Here is a 20342-nt window from a genome sequence, read left to right as displayed (position 1 = left end):
CTTTGTGCTTATTAATATCCATAATATAGATTAGCTAAATAGCTTCTTTCAGAAGATTAGGCTGGAGAATTTGAAACCAAGCAATAAACACCACCTGCACCACTTTATACAATGCAAAAGAGGATCAACACAATTTATATGTTTCATCTATTTCTAAACCCCTTTACAGCTTATGGCTCTGTACAAATAATTAATCCTAATTTATTAAGTTCACTGTAAGTGCTAACCTGGATCATCTTGACTGTTGGTATCTGTATCTGTGGCTGATGATCCAGCTTCCTGTATAGGACTTCTGTTTTCCCCACTGTCCCATGAAAGCAGCATCTTTTGGGGATCCAAAGTACTCCTATTAATGTGAATTAAAACCCACATCTATTGGTCACTGTAGCGCTGGAGAAGCAGCTCTGCCTTCTAGTGCTAGTAGTCCATGCATAGGCATGCCTGGTACATCTCTTTAAATACTTCCAAGCCCTAGACCAGTTGCCCTCAGAGTCCTGCCTTAGGTTTAACACAAAAGCTTGTTCTACATTTTCAAAATAATTGGTTTTGAACAAGAGATCTGAAGATTAAATCATCATCTTTCAAGAAAAATCCAAGGCAAAAATCTAATTTGCTTTGGCCTGACTGTCCAAGTTAACATTAAAGAAAGCTCAGGTGTAGCGGTTGTTTTAAATGAACCAATAAAAACAAGACTAAACAAAGTGCCTTATATTTCTTAAGTAAGAAACTGGCACTCCGAGTTGGAGAGCCAGGCTGTACAGGATTAATGTCATGTCCGCAGTATTTTATACGGGTTTTTTTGGGCTGTCAATGACAGAACTACAATGCTACCCCACAGTAAGCAAACATCATGTGCAAATTCACTGACAGCAGCACCAAGAGACACTGTCTTTATACTACCACAGTAGCTGTTGTTTCTGGCCCCAGGACATTAAAGCAGATGCCCACTAGTTACTTCAAGAGTGAGCAACTGTGTATTTAAACATCAAAAAGCCAACGCTAAGTAACAGCACTGGAAATAGTACCTTGAACTTACAAAGTAATTCACCACTCCTTATCGTCAGATTACAGATGTAATCAAGTATTCTTCTCATAACATATATTAGAAAGCCAAATGACATTACTTAATGCAGAATTCAAAAGAAAGTAACCAACAATTCTATAGTAATATTTAGTTTGTAGTTTTCTCTTTACTCAAAAAGGAGCTTTGTGAAAGAACAGAGATACTTACTTCAGCCTGTTTACTGAAGGAACATTCTTCCATGATGGATGAAGATTATCCAGGTTTATAACTTGGCCTTTTTTATGTGCAAAGCCTAACCGACAATACATGGACACGGCATTCTGAAGAAACGCACATAAGTATAGTAAGTAACTACACTATAAAATCCATCTATGAAGTCAGGTTACAAGATTGAACTTTTCACACCAAGTAACAGATGTACTATACATACATACCTTTACTAAAGATAAGTCAATCTCTAGAACATTTGCAAGCTAAAAAAGCAAAAACAAAAAATCAACAATCCAGAAAAACAAATCCAAAGTAATTAGCCCTTGCAGGTTTTTAGAGGTGTGGGGGATAGGGGTGTTGTTTTTAAACAAAACCTGTACTAAGAGGAGCAATTTTGCCTCCACCAGAAGTAATGGAAAAAAGGGAAAAAGTATCATAATTGTCCCATTTCAAAACATGCAAAGGAAATGTAAGGTTATGTTCCACTGCGCAATTTCTGGGATAATCATTTATACTGGAAGACATGCAAAGAGGAAGCAAAATCCCAGCTGTATTTAACACGTATTTTTCAGAAACCAATTCACACAGTTTTGAGAATTGGACCCTATAAAAAGATATTTCTCATATTAAAGTTGTAAATACTTGTGTAAAAATTATATTCCTACTTTAAGTCAGCTCCCTGAATGTTTTCAGTGTCAGAGAAATTAAAAAAAAAACACATTAGCAAAACTAAACCAATCTGCTCAGGACTGACAGAAAGTAGACTCTATTCCAATTTTAACTGGAATGAGATAGTCTACATGTACAACCCTGTATAAATACACTCCCATTGATGGAGTTGCTTCACTGATTATACATTTGGTACACATTTGCCTTGCAGAATGGTAAGTTACATCCAAGATTAAAGAAACAGCTTAGATTTCAAATCCTCCAAATCTAATGACACATTTAAACAAAGTCAGTTCGTATTTATCCATTTCTTTTCCATAAGCATTTGTGCTTTGGGCCCTTTCGGGTTTTCCTGTCTCTCCGACATGAACTAAGTCTTACTTACCTCTGCCACATTAGTGTGCTCATCTATTGAAACAAATATCTTGTAGAGGAGAGTTTCAAAGTAATCACCTTGCACTCTGTTCATCACAAAACCTTCAAGTGGTGGCACTGAAAAGAATTACTTGTAAGATTACAATTTGGTCAATTTGTTTTTAAATTTGCTTAAGAACAGAAAAACAAGTTTACACTTATTTAGTTTTCATGATGCCCGTAATTTTGAGTTTTCCCCAAGAGTTTCAAAAAATAAAAGCCTAAAAGGTAGTTTATGCGGTATTTACATTTAAAATTTTCTGATGATCTTGAGAAAAGTAACAGTTGTCAATATTGTTTTTCCTATAAAAACTAAAGCCACTCTACCTTGCATCACAGTCTTGCAGACTCCAGCTCATCCACTACAGATAATTCCCAGTTACCTGGCTCAAAGATTTCTAGGGAAAAGGCTAGCTTTGTAACGTGAATGGAGAGTAAACCTCTGTACTGACTGAAAAAGGAAAAACTCCAGAGCTGAGAATCCTAGAGTAAATTTCTAAGCAGCAACTCTCTTGTATTTAGAGCACTTTTGCTTAACTGATTTCTACTACAGCAACAACAGGTACTTCTGCATGGCCACACTCCAAATCACTTAGGTCTTTGAGATTATAGCGAATTCAGAACCCTCTGAGACCTAGCATAACATAATGAATTGTTCAAAGGGCAGCCACATGCTGTGCTAGTTTAAGCTCCTGTGTACCCAGCACATTACTATAATTGAGGTGACAAGACCACGAAGGATGGAACTGATAGCTATTAAAGAAGAAAAAATAAGTTGTATTTCTCTAGAAGATAGGAGTCAAAAATCCATACCCTTGTGACAAGCTGACTACATTTCTTTATACTATTCTTCTTTTTTGTTACAGACATATGGGAGAATATTTATTAAATCATGTTATAAGTCTTTAAGAGTATCTCATTGGATGTAATTATGTATATGAAATAACAAAATATGAAAATTCAATTTGAAATTCTATATTTCATAAAGACAATGTTTTAATACACTTCAAAAACATTTGATCGGGAACAATTCTCATAGTTCAGTGATTCATTTAAGCAAACTCATGCACACAGAAAAGTAGCTTCCCAGACAGACAATTATAGGATAAATAAAATTAATCTAAGAAAAGACAGGTATTATACATTAATGAATTTACTTACCTGCTATACAGCTGTCATCAGATATTGGTACATCGAGGTAAATAAATCCTTTGTTATACAAGCCTTTAAAAATAAGAGCACATCATTTTACAAAATCATTATCCAGGGTACTAATGATATAAGTTGATTTCCCCACCAGTCAGTGCAGAATTTAAAACAATTTAATAGCCTCCACAGTAGACTACTACTTCGCAATGCATGGATAAGTAAACTGCATTTAATGTTAAACACACGCCAACCTAAAACAGAGCTTTTTACTTGTCATCTGGTGCAATACATTTGGAGCTCTGCATCTACTTCTAGGACAATAGAGACTGAATAGAAAAGGTCACAGCAGAGTCACTAGAGACTAGAGATTGAAGCAGCTGTATTTGGCAGAAAGATGAGAACTGTCTCTGTCTGAAAGAGAACTTGGCTTTCACCATCATCACTGTACTGTCAAGAAGAATTTGATTAGTTACTTACTGTACCTTAAATGACAGAGTTTGCACCAGTCAGCCCTCTTCTCCCTTAAAATCCTACCTTACATTGATTGGTTAGACATACTTTCTCCACTCATTAAGTAGAGATAATGTCTTCTAAACCTATTTTCCCACTAATTTGTGAGCCTCTACAACATAAGCAGCATCAGGCCGTACATAAGAAAGATGATTGCCAAAGTCTTCTGAATTCAAGTTTTCTTAAACCCTGCACTGTTTCAGATCTACTCAAGAGCCTACCTCACTTTTTCTACAGTTTTTTTTCCTGTCTCATTAGCAGGCAGTAGAATTCCACCCAAATTTCTTAAGAAAGTAGAGTGCACCAATCTGAGTGCTTGTAGTAAACCAAACATTTACAAGTACAGTTCGCAGAGAAGAGTTCATCGATTAATTTGTACTCTCTTCACTAACAGGATTTTTCTATATCTAGCACAAAAACAAGGAGACACACATGCACACAATTTTTCAGCAACAGTTACAGACCTTTGTGAAACAAGATAGCCTCTCAGGTTTAAGTCCCATTTTAGACAGTGTTCGAACAGTACTAAATTTCAAAGCCTCCTTTTCTTTGAAGAGTGAACAGTGAAATTTTAGCATCTAGGATTACTAATGCTGACATTGTCTTTTTCAGTTTCTCTCCTCTTTCCACTCTACCCCCTACACAATCTCTACTGTCATGTTCTATGGTAGGAATTTGTTGAATCATTTTAAGCAGTAACAGAGCAGTAGTTACTATTAACCATTTATTTACAAGACCTAGACTGCAGTCTGTACAAGCTCTTGAATATTCTCTTCCACATTCTCTCACACTTCAGCTGTCTACATCCCTTTTACTGCTAGCTTTCAACACTAGTCTCAAAATTTACTAAGCAAAATCTACAAACAGAAAATCCACACTGATTAAATACTTACTGTGAACTACATTGAAGTCTAGTGAACCAGCAAGCTGAGGACCTGAATCAATTATCTTATCAATAGCAGACTTCTCAGATGTAGTACAAATCTAGGTAAAAGAAATTATGTTAGTTTGCTGTAAAAATCAGTCTATGCATCTGAAATAATACCACAATAAAAAAAGTTTCAGTTTCAAATTGTTACTTCTTATATTCTGATATTAATTATGACTAATGCTCTTAAAGTGCTTGTGCTGAGAAAGAAATCACTGGAGTTTTTGTTAAAGTCTGATATTCCTATTCTTGCTTCTGCTCAAAGTTATGCATGCTCAAGGAACAATACTTAATTGGACAAATTCCAGGCATTTGGCACATGAAGTCCACAGTAAAATACATGTTTGCTCTTTAAAACTTCTGAACTGAGTGTTCAACTATACAACTGATAGCATTTTAGAATGAGGTCAGTTCCCGTTTCCAAGTAATTTGCTTCAAGTTAACTGTTTTGAGTTGAAGAGATGTCAAAAGATCTGTCTAGAAATAATCGGTGTCCAAGATATTCCCAGTAGTAGCCAAATTAAAAAAAAAAAAAAAAAAAAAAAAAACACACATGGTTTTAAATATTCCAATCTAACCTAAAGAACTTATAGAGAAGGAATTAAACATAGAGTATATGTCAAATGCCTAGCTGACCTTACTGTGAAGAGTTTGGCAATTTTTTGTAGGAAGAAACTAGGAGAAGGGAAGTAGAATGGGGGTGAAACATTTAGTGACCTCGTAAGTCAGCAAAAAAGATTTTCATGTGCAAACAATGAGAAGTAAGGCAATGTGAGGAGGAGAAAAAGTCCACTAACATTGATAATTATAATGAAAGTGAAGATTCATCCCTAGCTGAGTTGTCAGGGCTTACATGAAATTTAAGAAAATATTGTCTCTTGTTCCCTACAAATTAAAAGTGCACACATCAGTTAAAACATGCTGGTTGATGTGTAATAACCTCAGCACTACCTGACGGTACCTAACACAAGAAGCAAAAAGAAGAAAGAAGGCAGAATATGTCAAATAAAACCATGTGTAATTTCCATTAGCTCTGATCCCTACTGCCATAAAAAAAATACTACAAATCTGTAATATGGTCTTTGTTCAGAACATACAAAGGGAGGCCTCTATTTTCAGAGGCTCTCAGTATTCAACCGAAATTAAAGATTCAAAATATTTTAAAGTACCTTGATGTCATCCTCTGTGATATAGCCAGACTGCACAACCCACCAAGCTTCTATAGCAATCTCCACAGGTTTCACAGGTAACAGATCACGAGCAGTTTTCCTTCTGAAAAATTTCTGCAGTGGTACAGTCCATTTGAGATAGTAATACGTAGCATTTCACACGTGCAAAGAGATGTTACCATATCCCTTTACTTTACATTAGCTGATGGTTAAGTACTTTTTAGTACATTCTATTCATAGACTGAACACGCATAAAGATATTATTAATCTTGTCATTTAGTAAAAGCACACACTCATTTAAAAACAAATGTGTTCTCCCCTCCCTCAAATCAGATGAAAATGAGGGGAAAAAAATTTACATATGCTATTCTGAAATGCCCACACAAATCAGTATGAAATATTCACTTATTAAAATCACACTATTCTAACATCTTAGGATCAACCCCAAATTTAAAGCATTTATGACTCTTTCTTTCTTACTTTCTTTTCAGTTCCACTTTTTTTTTAATGACACTTTCACAAGACAGCACAGCAAACAAGATCTGCATATAGAGTATTTTAAAAGAAAAATTCAATGATCTTAAAAACCGCTGACTAAAGACAGGAAGTAGACCACATTCACACTAGCATTAGACCCTACCACATTAGCATGGTGCTGTGGAAGTACAGTGAATTTTAGTTCAAGAAAGAAAAGACAGAGGTTATTGTTTATTTATACACCTAACCTCCTCCTCTTCTATTCTATAGCCATGACAATTTGGTTTGCTATGTCAACTTCAGCCTCTCAGTATTTTGGAAACTACACTTTGGTTTAAAGAAGTAGTGTGAACCAACTGAAACTACACTTAGAATTTTTCTGAAGAAAGGAAGGAGCTGTTTCAGACTGAAGGGCCTAGTGATATGAACAGGAATTACGTTTTCAAAGGTGCACATGTTCACATACACAAGCAAGGAAGCCTGTTCAGACTCATCAATGCTGTCTTAGAGAACATACACACCATAAAAATTTACAGCTACTTGGAGGATTATCCCAGAATTAAATCTGTTCTCAACTGCACCCACAGAAACATGGAGTAATTTTTCCAGATCCAATAGCATTATTCCATGCTTATAATGGCCAGGAGATAGACATTAGTTACCTTTGGTGTTCTACATCAAACACCGTTCTGAAAATGTAAGAGATGTAGAGCTGAATACTTTCTTTCTTGTTATATTTTGACTTAAAGTTAAAAATCTCTTTATTAAGTTCAAAAAAAATTAATTAGTAATATATTATATTACATTCGGTTAGCTGTACTATTCAATTAGTAAGACTCATAAGATTTTTCCATTCTTCCTTTCCCACCAAAGAAGAAATGTATTGCCAGTGGATATGGGGGAGGGGAGAAGGAATTAAAGACAAACTTACTTTTGAAGACCTACATTGGTTCATTAGATCTATATACTGATTTCTTCCTATACCAAGAAGTCTCAAACCTGAAAAATAAGTTTTTATTTCTCTTAGTTTAAGCTGAAGATGCATAAAACAGTCTTGAAAGACTCAGACCTACTTTTATAATACTACTTTGGATTATTCTTTACTCCCCAAATAAAGGGATAACTAAAGAGCTAAATACAGTTCTACTGATGGATTCTCTTTCCAGATAAACATGGTTCTCTATCCCCACTTACTTATTCTGTATACGTTTAAAAAAACAAAACAAAAACGTGAATCCCATCTCTCTCAAGCCATAGGGTAGCGTAGAATGGAATAATCTAACTCCTTTCCCTCCCAGCCTCACATCAACATGGTAATAACTTCGAGTCAAATTGCTTTGTTTTTGCTGAAAGGGATTTTCTCCCTCTCCCCCCACCCAACAAAACCCTCACTATGCATTAGATTAGAACTCTGAACACTAAAAATTAGAGCACAAAAGGCTACATAAGCCTCTAAGGAAGATGATTAAATTCTAGTTGAGTTAAAACGAATCAGAATTTAATTCTATAATCTCTAGCCTTCAAACAGTGAGGAAACATGAAAAGACACTGGAAAGCTATCCATGGGGTTTAACTCATATTCTCTCTCAGTTTTAAGTCCAGCTTCCTAGTTTGACACCTGTTTTTAATATAAAATGATAACAAAGATGTTTAACTTAATTCTACCACCAATCTGCAGCTGCTGCTAAAATAACAGAAGTGGAAGACTTTCCACTCTTCATACTCCCAAGTAACACTGGATTTCCAACAAGCTATGCAATGCTGAGGAAAAGTTTTTCCTTAGCTGTTTTTCCAATGGGAACGTGACATGGGGTGAACTAAAGTTAACTGAAGTTACTCTATTTTTAGATTGTTTTCAAAAATTGTAGACTACTACTGACCTGACTACACAACATTCTTAAAGGAGAACAATATAAAAAACATACCAAAGGTGAAGAACAAAGCTTTTTTTTTTTTTAATAATTAACAATACCTCAGTTTTAGGTTTGATTAACACTCCCCCCATGGCAGCAATCTGAGCTTTTCTCTGTAAGACCTCTCAGTAGGGTATCACTCTCGATCTGTTTTCCTTCATCCAGTTCAATGAAAGAGGTCACACTTCTGCAGGAGGATTGATTTTCTGCTCTCATCTCAGGCACCATCCTCTAATCTCCCTCTCTCATTCTCACACCAGTCTACCATAAAGTAGAATAAAACATCTGGTGCAGTTAGAAGTGTCACAAGACACTGCATTCTCTTTTCTCTCAGGGCTAGTATATCATTCCTTATTCTGTATTTATAGCAATTCTCAGGAGTGCCAACAGCCTTTCAGTGTCTTTCCAAAGCTTTTTGCCCAATACCTACAAAAAACACACTAGGAAAGAAACAAAAGCTCAGCTTGCTGATGCACAGAGGCCAGTAAGACTTTCCACCCAGAAGTCCAAGCAAGCAGTAATGCCATTCCAGCAAGGATAGAAGTTGCACAAGGTTTTCTACTGTATCTATTTGCACTCAAATTATTCTAATTTCAATAACAATCATTGGAAGACAGGTCTGTATGGAGAGCATGCTCTCCTTACAAGCACTATTTAAATGGATCTACATCATTATTCACACATCTATTTTCAAGCAAATAGACATCCAACAAATCTATTTTCAGAAGCTCCATATTTTCAACTCATTGAAAGCAGTAGCGTAACCACATAATACTTACAATCAGCAGCAGTAAAGTTGGGTAATGAATCATAGCTTTTTTCACTGTTCATTATATCCTTAAGAGACAAGAAAACTTAGTTAAAACAAGAAAGTTATTGTTTCAGAAAGGGAGGTCCATTTCATTTGAGCCAACATTAAGAGCTGAGCCTATTTGCATTTTTTTAATTTGAAATAAAAATAGAAATCTATTAAAATCAGTTAATTATCAAACTTGACAATTACTTGAGTAATCACTACACAGGAAGCTATATACACAAAAATGATACTTGGGAGTCAAATATAAGTTTTAAGAAAAATGCAGACTAACAAAGTACAAAGATGAAATTTTGTATCTGCTCACACAGGAAAAAAACACAAAAGCACAAGAAACAGCTAAGAGTAATAGCACAAACTGGTTTTTAGTTTATTCTATATAATACTATCTGCAGTCATTATACACAGAATAAAAAAAATAGTTATGATACCCAATGAAAGAAGGTTGCCAGAGCACTGACAAAAAACAGAACCATCTTAATTCTCATAGAAAGGATCTGCTTGAAGCTTTTGAAAAAGCTTCTAATAATATTAAGTGCTCTTTTTGAAAAAGAACAAAAAATAAAAAATAAATCAGTTCAAACGTGGTGTTTTCTAAAAATGGAAATTCTGCTTGCTTCATTAATCAAACAGAACAAGATATTTCTTGTACAAAGAGTTTGAAGTGAAGAGTCACAGATCTCAATATGTCAAAACAGAAAGACTGCCCTAAGAGTGATTCCTACCCAGCTCCATATGACAAATTCTAGTGCTGGAAAGGCTTATGGGGACAGAGTTTGGGGGGGGGGAGAAATGCAGGTACAAGTAGTTCTCCAGAAACTTTCCTTACTGTGGCTCATTATCAGACTCTACCAAAAGCAAACAAATCACATGACACTGCTTAGTAAGCGTTACAGAGCCATCAGGGACACTCCTAGGACAGAATACAACTTTTCGCTGTAGTTTTGTACTCACCTCCATTATGCCTGTGTAATATGAAAACGGTGTTACCCTCAGACCTTTTACCATGATGTCAGACAAATGATAAGGGTACAACATGAGATGATCTCGACTGTATTTTAACAGATCCTCATAATACTTGCGCTCATCTTTCTTGACATGTTTAACTGCAGGAAAAAAGTGAGGAAAAAAAGTTAAGACTTCTATCAAAATTTAAGTAAAGAAGTATTTTTAAAACACAGCAAGAAAAGAGGATTAAATATAGTACAATAGCAATTGACAGAAAACTAAAAACAAAATAAAGGAGTGGTGCAGGGCATTCAGCAGCCATGGATTTCTAGATGTGATACAAGTATTGAGAGCCTTAAAGGATCACACTGGGACAAAGCAAGTTTATTCACAGGTTATCAAAGAGTGACCCACTGAGAGAAATCTCATGCAGGCACTAGAAAATTAATTAGTGGAAACTATTATCTACTGTGGAAAGGGAAATGGATGCAGTCAGTGCAAAATAAATGGGAACTCTACAAACACGCCATAGCCAGTAACTCATACAAGTCAGGGTGTCCGTGTGCATCTCATCCAGTGACATGCTTTCTTTTATTAGTCATGTCCTCTGTTAATAGGTCCTAACTTTTTTGAATGGGGCAGCTTAAGTACTAGAAACTCAGCAATGATTGCAGTAGGATTTCAGTTTTATCTTCAACTCAGTTATCCAAAAAAAGTACTTTCTTAGAGAAGCTGCTAAATGAACTGAATTTTGAGATTTTTCTTGAAGAAAAGATTTTTCTTGACAAAGAATCAGGTACCAATTAGAAGTTATAATGCTTTTTCACTCACCTAAGTTATTCCGGTAACGTAACTGATTGCGGATGCTGTAGAGCACAACCTGCCTTTCATATTCCCTCTGAGAGTTTCCAAGACCCTTGAAAACATAAAAGTCTTTTAGCTGACATGCATAAAATTCCTAGTTAAACAACTGTGAAGTATCTTATAAGGAAACAGATATGGACACTTGTCATTATTAGGAACTTCCCCAATTCATTACATTGATAATATCTTCAGTCTCTGTAAAAGGTGAAGAGTATCTTTAGTTAAACAGAACAATGTATACAAGATGTGGATTTAAAAAGCAATCTGTAGATTTTTTTTTCTAGTACAACTTTGATCAAAAAGAAATTGTCTAATCTTCAAATCAAAGGTTGTAAACCTTTTTTAATGATATAATGCATCAAGCATTATATAAAGCATTCAGCACTTGCAGCACCTTGCAGCCATGAAGAACTGGCCCAAATCAGCATAGCATAAACAGAGAATTATGAATGACAAAGTTTCAAGTGTAGCACAAGTGGGGCATCTAACAATCTTATACCACACTAAAAAAAAAAAATAATAATTTGTGGCTTCATACAAGTGGCTAATCAAGTGATCTTAAGTTACAAAACTAAGGCATAAGTGCAGTATGTTATTTGACCATCACAAAGAGGAAAAAAAACATTTTGGTTGAGGTTTTGATTGACCCCCTCAAATCTTATCACAAAAAAAAATTTCCCTAAAAATTCTTCACATTATTCTTCTACTTTGCACCTGCTTTTCCTGGTTCCCTCAACTGATGTTCATGATAACAGAAAAAGCTTAGTTGAAAGTATGTTACTTCACTACATATACAGGATAAACATTAGAGCAAGTAAGCTGGCCCATATACTCCAGAATCATGTATTACAAAATAAACACTTGGTTTATTGATTAAATCCATAATTGATTAAATATCCAAAGAAGGCTCCAAGGATTTTCTCCAAATTAGAAAAAAAAGAGAGATAAATAAAGAAAGAATATTCTAAAATCAAAGAAAATGGTATTCCAGAAGCTACATTAAATAATTAATTAAACATAAGTGTACTTCTATCCTAAATCTCTTAGACATAAGTATGGTACTCAGTTGGGTAGGTAAACAGAAAACATCACTCATGTTCCTCTTACAGACTAGTGCCTGAAGTCTCAAACTCAAGGAATTCAATTATTCAAGATCTAGAGCCACTATTGATCCTCTCCATCCTTTCTCCTGTACAAGAGCAGGAATTATTTTTCAGTATCTACTTTCAAGCAGCGTAAGGCTTCCGAGATGAGAAGAGAACCTCCCTTTTGACTTGACACAGTATCTGCCCTGAGCTGTCGTAGGCCCATTAAACCTGGCAAATCAAGATTTCATGAGGTTTTCAGTTCCACAAGCCACTCGCTGCCACTGCTCCCCGACTACCACAACTAGAGCAGCATAAAGCTCTGGGATGACAGTGGCCCTGCTTCACCTTGTGCTGGCCAGAGGTGGCCTGGGGGAAAACCTGCCTCCACTTGTCCTGCATCTGTGTGAGCATCCCACGGAGAGATCCGACACTCACCCCATACGCCCTCCCCCCACAGGGAAGCCTGACACACACCCACCCCAAACCCCTCTCCCTGCAGAGAGACCCACACACGCCCCTATAACCTCTCTCTCCTCACAGGGAGGCCCACGCACATCCCCGTGCCCCACTCCTCCCCACAGGGCGGCCCCCACACTCCCCAAATCCCCTTCTCCCCAGAGGGGGCCCATACACTCCCACACCACCTCTCCCCACAGAGGGGCCCCACACACCCCCATACGCTCCACTCCTCACAGAGGGGCCCTACATTCCCCAACACCCCCCACTCTGACCAGAGAGACCCCACACACCCTGCACATCCTCTCCGCATGACGAAACCCCACGCGCCCCTCTCCCCACGCAGGGGCCCCCCACACCCGCCTGTGCCCCTTTCCCCACGCAGGGGCCCCACACACCCGCCTGTGCCCCTCTCCCCACGCAGGGGCCCCCCCACACCCCCCTGTGCCCCTCTCCCCACGCAGGGGCCCCACACACCCGCCTGTGCCCCTCTTCGCACGCAGGGGCCCCACACACCCCCCTGTGCCCCTCTCCCCACGCAGGGGCCCCACACACACCCCTGCGCCCCTCTCCCCGCAAAGGGACCCCACGCACCCTCTCCCCATAGACACCCCACATGGCTCCATGGCCCCTTCCCTCCGGAACCCCACATTCCCCACAGCGAGCCCCCTTGGTCCCTGCCTGCCTCCCTCCGGGGCAGACGACGGGGGGGTCCCCGCTTCTCCCCTCTCCCCGCTCCCCGCGGCGGCGCGGCGGCACCTGCTTGACGCTGGCCGGCAGCCGCCCCCAGGGGTAGTTGTGGCGGATGTGGAACTCCACGTCGATGTTCATGGCCGGGGGCGGGAGGGCTGCGGCGCCGCCGCCGCCGGGGGGCGCTCCCGCCGCGGGGCCGCCCTGCCCTGCCCTCGGCCCGCCGCCGCCTCCCGCCGCCCGCTTCCGCGTTACGCCCCGCGAGCACCCGCCCTCGCGCGTCACTTCCGCCGGCGGCGCGCGGGCTTCGGCCCGGCGCGGGGTGGGAGGGGCCTGGCCCGGAGGGGGGCGGGGGCGGGCGCCGCCTCCGCGGGGCTCCGGGCGGCCGTTGGCAGCGGCCGTTGGCGGCGGCCGTTGGCCGTTGGCGGCGGCCGGGCCGCGCGTCCCCTCGTTCTCCGGAATTCGTGCCTCGCGAGCCAGTTAAAATTCTGCCCGTGGTGAAAGGACTGGCGGCGCGCCGGGCGCTAGGGCTGCTCGCTGCTGAGGTGTTACGGGTTTACGGCTGGGAGAAGGGCCGTTTGCACAAGGTTTTGACTGAATTAATTGATTCTTAAGTAGACTCAACTAAAAGCAAATAAGCCTCTGATCACTTGCTCCATTTAATCACTAACACTGTTCACGTGGTAGTAACTTCAGCATTGGCAGAGGCGCAAGGGGATCAACAGCAATAGAAAGAAACCCAGTGCCTGTTAACTTGGAGTAGATCCCGAAGAACTACGTGCCCAAATCTGTTTCTTTGTCGCTAAAGATATCTCCAGAGACCCACTTCAGCGTAACTGCAGGGGTGCCCAAGGCTCAGCCTGTGGAGAGGCCCCGTGGTGCCAGCACGCAGCGATCACCGGAGCTACCACGGTCAGTCCAGCAGTTCGTGCAGGAGCTCCAGCATCTCCGTTAGGTCCTCTGCGTGTAACGCTAGCAAGGTGCAGTCTGGAAGCATGGTCAGGGCTTGCTACACTGACTTCCTCCCTCATTTCTTTCAACCGCAGTTGTCAGGTCCCTTAGAAGTTCTCCTCTGTCACACCCTTCATTAGTTCATAAATCCAAAGCCCTTTTTGCCTTGGTAAGTAACCAGATGGTACAGGTCTATGGCTGGTACTGTCTGTTTGCTTTTGATATCAGTAATTGGACACACCTCTCAATAGGGCAAGGACAGTTTTTTCATGTATAGTTCTGAGGTAAATGCTGTTATCAGGGACACCAGCATCTGAATAACAATTTTAGTAAGACACAGATATGAGAATCCACAAGTTAAAAATTCAGATGCTCAGAATTGCAGTAATGTTTACAGCAAAAAAAAGACTTTTTCAATAGCTTGGAAGCTTCCATCAGCTGCCTCAGACTTTTGAGTGATAACTAGCAGATTTCAAAAACAATTTAATTAGAAAGAAACTATTGATGTAGGGTAGATCTTCAGAAAGGCAGAGTGACTGGTCAGAGCTGTGAGTAGAAGGCCAATATTGAGCCTAGCAGATTTTCAACAAGATTGAAATTTATTACTAGAAAGAATACCATAGGAAAAAAAATCTATATTTAGATTCTTAGATTTAGATTCTTTAGATTCTTATATTTAGCAACTTTGAGATTCACAAACAACTGATTCAGTTTCACATTCTAAAGGAAAGCAGTAAATCAAACATTCTGAGCTCTTACATCTTATGTTGAGGTCACCAGACTCTACAGTTTCAGTCAAGCCAGTGTAACTCATGTGGATAAAAACAGTGAGAGCTGAGGACTGGGCCACAGGGTATTTGCTGATCAATGTGATTCAGCCTTTGCCCTATGACCATGGTCATGGCAGTTTAGTCCTAGTTTCCCTTCCTTCCCTAGCATGCAACATGTTATATTACTGTTTTTCATTAAACAGTAAAACAGTTTTGATGCTGTAAATTATAATATTGGTTAGGTTGTAGTACCAGTTTGTAAAGACCTGATCAAAGCTCTTTGAAACTTAAGAAGCAAAAAGAAGCTAAACTGTTAATAAGACAATTTAACATGTGATAAGCAGGACTGAAAGCCAGCGTTGATATGATTAGTTCATAAAATATGGATGCTGGAAGCCATTGAAAACTGTGGAAGCTATTTCTTTACGTTTAGATTTGGAAAGAGTAATCTTGGATTAAATGCCAGGACCTATAAATCAAAATAGGGCAGGTGGTCCCATGTCAGATTATTTGCTGTAGTTTTAAGAAACAAAAGAATTCAAAAGTGAGAGGAAGTAATGAAAAATCCAAGAAATGAAAGGAAAAAGCAAACAAACAGTCATTGTGAGGACTTCTCTATGGCAGAATAAATAGAGCTATGAAGCAAGTCTGAGCACAGAACTCAACACTGCCAATTTACTAGCTTATATCCTGACTTGGTTTTGGGCATATCCAGCTGTCTCTCACCAGAACACATTTGCTGTTAAAGGTGCAAGCCTTAGTGTAAAAGTGAGGAAGTCGATGCCTTAACCAAAGAGTCAGGAATTTTCCACTGGCTCTCCATTTTAATTTTATGATTTTATTATTATTATTATCATTATCATTATTATCATTATTGTTATTATTATGACTTAGCAGTAGAGACACACTCTGTCAGTCCGGACAAATCTGGGTCAGTTTGTCAGTCTGTCAGGCCAGTGGCGGTTTGAAGTTTGTTAGTTTGGGTGTATCTGAACTCAGCCAAAGATGATCCTGAGGTTCTTCCGACTGATCCTGTGGTAGGGATTAGTCTGTGACAAATGAAACTATTTTCCTTAAAATATTATTTTCCTGTATGAGTGCTGCCTAATGATCAATTACTCTGTAGAACCATGTTTGAAACATGCTTTACTAGAGATATAAATGCTAAAAGTACTTAGAAATGGGGTAGTATGGTATGAGGTAGTGGGCCTCCTGAGTCAGTTGTAGGAAATCCAGTATTGCTTTGGGCTGAAATTTCCTAAATCAAAGTTCACTGTGTACTTCTCCAGTTTTTCACAACTTTCCCTGACCTGCATCAGTGCTGACAGGTAATCACCCCTGCTTCAGAGATTGCTACCCCTAGTTTTGCACTGAGTAGACCTGTTCTTTTGACTACATCTAAAGAATATTTCCTAAAAGTTTTTTTTTCCCCTATTCTGGGTGATACACATAACTGTTTACTTAGTTGCATTCATTTCAATGGCAATAAGTATCTTCCTTTGTGAGGAAAAGCAAAAAAGAAATTGAATATTTCAGCCTGGTATGCATCATCCATTAGTTGCTCTCCTTTTACGTTTCTTAATAAATCTACAGTTATCTATGTCTACCTCTTACTTCTGATACATTTTTAGATTCTTTCTTTTTGCCTTTAATGTCTCTTTGCTGTTCATAACTCATTGCTTTTCTAAATGGATTCCTCTGCTCTTGTTTTCTGTATTTATATTCAGCTGCAGTGGTGCCCTTGTTGCTGCTCCTTTTTTTGAGTTTCATGTTCTTAAAGAGTACCTATTACAGACTTATTGCTACATGTTTTTCTTACTATGCGTCCTACTTTTCCTTCCTGTTTAGAAGATTTGCCTCTTGGGTTTTAATATATTATTTTCTAATTATTCTTCATCCTTGAAATTACCTTCCCAAAAGGTCTACTTTTTTATTCCAAGACTTTTGTTCCTTTTCCTCACAGTATGCTAACTGTATTTTTCATTACTACTTTCAGACAAACTACCTTCTGCTTTGGGATTTTCAAGCCTTACTCCCTTGTCTCGAATTAGAAGTAGCAGCATGGCTTCCCATAATGATTTCCGCTGTTTCCTGAAACAGCAACTGGTTCCAATGCACCCAAAGAGCTTGATAAACTGGTGGGGGCCTGATTGTTCGCTTTTCTCACAGACAAGTAGCTAATTAATGGCATATCTGCACAGTGAAATACAGTACTCTGAAGGAGATAAGTCAGGTGCTGAAAGCTGCTCAGCTAAATCAGCAGAGCTCTCCTCTGGAGTGAGTACCTGTACTGCAAAGTTGTACTAATATCTCCTTTTTTTTTCTCATACCTTCTAGTCTTAGCTGGCCAGCTGAGCTGCCTCCTGCCATGTGAAGAAGATGTGCCCTCACTGACACGTGAAGAACATCTGCTCAGCTAGGTACTTCCTGTCTCATTCTCAGGAGTGACTTTTGCAGTACCCCTGAGTGGGGTCACTCGTGTTGACAGCTGTTGATCTGAGCTGTAATCGTTACCTAGGCCAAATACTTCCCAGAGAATTCTCCCCTCGGCCACAATGATTTCTGTATGTCCTGGAATGGGACCAGTCACTTCCCTTGAGGACACTCACTTCCAACTAGAAGCAGATTCATTGTAAATGCCTGGTTCTAGCCAAGTTTGCTGGCTGGCTGAATTGTTTATTTAGGACTCTCTCTCTAGTTTTCAACCCTTTACATTCCTTTTCACAGTGTAGAAAGTTTAGTTCCTTCTTGCAGCTTATCCCTGTTAGTACATGTCTTAGTAAGGTTTTCACTGTATTTTTCTTGAAAATAGTGTATCTATAATAGTGCCTGATTAGTCACTGGACAACCCACTGTCCTTTTCCTCTGGTCTGGACAAACCTCCAAATACTGTTCTGAATTCCTGAGGTTGTCCTGAGTTTTTACTTCCTCTGTCCCATGGGGGATCGCCAAAGTTCATGGGAGTTGAACAGGAATGCCAGGCATCACTACCACTGTGAGAGCTGTTTGCTACCTTATACCTGTGCTGCAGCCAGAGTGAAGTGAAGACATTCATTCTGTTGACTCATGGCCTTAGCATGATCCACAAGGCCTGTGTCTCTGCCACTCAGAAGTCCACGTGTCTGTGTCTCCAGGAGGAAAGTTTTGCCTCTTCTTACATACAGACAAGGAACCATCCTGCTGCTAAGCCATGTAGGCATACAGCTACCACAATTGTCATCCTCTGCAAAAAGTGCAAGCTATCTTCACTGCAGACCTCAGCTTCACCTAGGTCTTGCCTGTTACCACCTTGGTCCTTTATTATTTCACTTACTCCACTAGATTAAAGGTTTTAGTGGCCTCTTCCACTTAATCTCAGATAAGACCGATCAGCCTTAACCAGTTCTGTGGTTACCTTTAAAGTCTCATTTGATGGTAGCCAATATTAATCCCTGTAATAGCAGTATTATTAGTCTACAGTTGCACACTGCGATGTGTGGTGCTTACCTGAGATAACATTTCATCTCCTTCTCACCTGTTTCGGTTCTCCACATTCCACTTCTCAGAGTACAATATCTGGTTATAGGCACCCTTTTAACTGTAGTAATGTCTGTTATAGGCCCTTGGTGCCTTCTTGTCCTCAGCATCCTGCCTGCTTGATCTTGCCTTGGCATAGTACCAATCCCTCAGTTTTCAGTCCTGCTGGGCAAAAGAAAGGAGAAATAGGTGGAGGCAGGCTTCATTCACGAGATACTGAGTGGTGCCCCTATTTCATTTCCCAGAGTGTGTCACCCACAGGGGTATGATCTCAGGTCTTTTTCGGGGAGTTAGAAGTACCGCACAATCCTTTATTTTTGTTAATCTTGCAAACACTTAAGCTCCTGATACATAAACTAAGCCCACAAAATTGGTCTGTGCAAGTAGCACATAGTTCATCTGATGACACCCTATTTGCATATGCAGATAGACCATTTGCCTGTGAAACATCATATAGTATTACTCATTCTGCTGTTTGTTTTAAATCCTTAATGAGTGACCATCTATTTTACCTTCTGGGCCGCAGCATTTCACCGGTAAAAGCAGTAGGATTGCAAGCCTGTATTGGTGATTATGAATGCACTCCAACGTGATAGATTGCAGAGAAGCATTGAGGTTGCTTTCCCTCCAACTTCAGCATTTACTTTACTGTGAGTTGGGCTCCCCAAAAATGTTATGAAGTAAGTGGGAGGTTGCCAGCTTAATACAGATTTTGAAAATGTCTTTAAGACAGTTTGTTACCACAAAGCATTGAATTCTAGACACAATTGTTCATAATCATATTTGATTTTTACATGTCACATGTTTGAACACCATAACCAATTGTTTAAGTGTCTTTGAATGTTGAAGAGATCTTTGCAGAAAAATGCTGTCTGTCAAACTGTTTAAAAACACTGATATCCTAAGAATGAGCATGCTAATATTAAATAAATGATGGGTATTCCCAAGGCTGTTGCTTAGAATTAGTACTGTACTCTCTGTAATGCAGCGATTTTATTTTTGTTTACTGTTTAGATACTCACTTGGATTTTTTTCCAAGAACTGCCATACATTCAAATCTACCTGTTGTCATCTCTTGCCATTCTCTGACTGTCCTAGCCATGGTCTAAAGCAGTGAGATTCTGTTTGAAATATTTAGTGGGATCTAGGGTCCTCAACAATGTGTTAAATCAGACGCACTACAAACTCTTCAAAGTCCTTCCTTCAAAATCCTTCCTTCTAAAATGTTTAGAAAGCTCTTGTTGGGCATTAGCATGGTTATATATTTTAAATCATTGTCTCTTAGATAAAAGACTATATATAACCTGGGGGCTTATATTGTTAAGATCCTGATTTTCCTGAAGAGACCAGCCAGTCCTATGACCAAACAGGATGTGCTATTAGATTGTAGAGATGATAAAGCTACTGAATAATGATGAACACACCCCACCTTGAAATGACTAGAATTTAAATAATGTCAAAAGTTATTGATTAACTCAGGGCTGGGTATGATTTAGCTGTTCTGTTCCATCTGAATACTTGTTTTATTGAAGAGCAGAAGAGTTGTATCTTCCACACTCAGACTAAGCAAAAATGGGTGGCTCGCATGTAAGTAGATATTTAATTTGGATTGTCAAGAATACAGCCATTTCCTTTTGTTATTTTTGTCCATTTTCACTATAAATGTTATTAATGCAGCTGCAAATTAAGATTTAAATGCAAAGTCTACTTTAAATGTGTGTGTGGGGGGGAACTGTTATATGCAGCCAGTAACGTCTACTTCATTGCATTATGTGAATTACG

General features: G+C 39.3%; 1 protein-coding gene across 1 annotated transcript in view; it reads right to left on the bottom strand.

Annotated features, from left to right (window-relative positions):
• Nucleotides 1-13527, bottom strand: part of FAM91A1 (family with sequence similarity 91 member A1) — a 29336-nt gene extending 15809 nt beyond the window's left edge. Inside the window, exons 1-12 of the mRNA XM_062570602.1 lie at nt 13393-13527; nt 11057-11141; nt 10232-10383; nt 9243-9300; nt 7482-7549; nt 6074-6187; nt 4870-4960; nt 3479-3541; nt 2289-2395; nt 1459-1497; nt 1232-1344; nt 228-346 (exon numbers count right to left, since the gene is read on the bottom strand). Of these exons, the coding sequence (XP_062426586.1) occupies nt 228-346; nt 1232-1344; nt 1459-1497; nt 2289-2395; nt 3479-3541; nt 4870-4960; nt 6074-6187; nt 7482-7549; nt 9243-9300; nt 10232-10383; nt 11057-11141; nt 13393-13464 (1081 nt within the window). The 5' untranslated portion in view covers nt 13465-13527. The remainder of the gene's footprint in view (nt 1-227; nt 347-1231; nt 1345-1458; nt 1498-2288; nt 2396-3478; nt 3542-4869; nt 4961-6073; nt 6188-7481; nt 7550-9242; nt 9301-10231; nt 10384-11056; nt 11142-13392) is intronic.
• Between the last annotated feature and the right edge of the window lie 6815 nt (nt 13528-20342).

This window comes from Rhea pennata, chromosome 2 (assembly GCF_028389875.1).
Source record: "Rhea pennata isolate bPtePen1 chromosome 2, bPtePen1.pri, whole genome shotgun sequence".
Classification (NCBI taxonomy): domain Eukaryota; kingdom Metazoa; phylum Chordata; class Aves; order Rheiformes; family Rheidae; genus Rhea; species Rhea pennata.
This window is presented reverse-complemented; position numbering and strand designations above follow the sequence as displayed.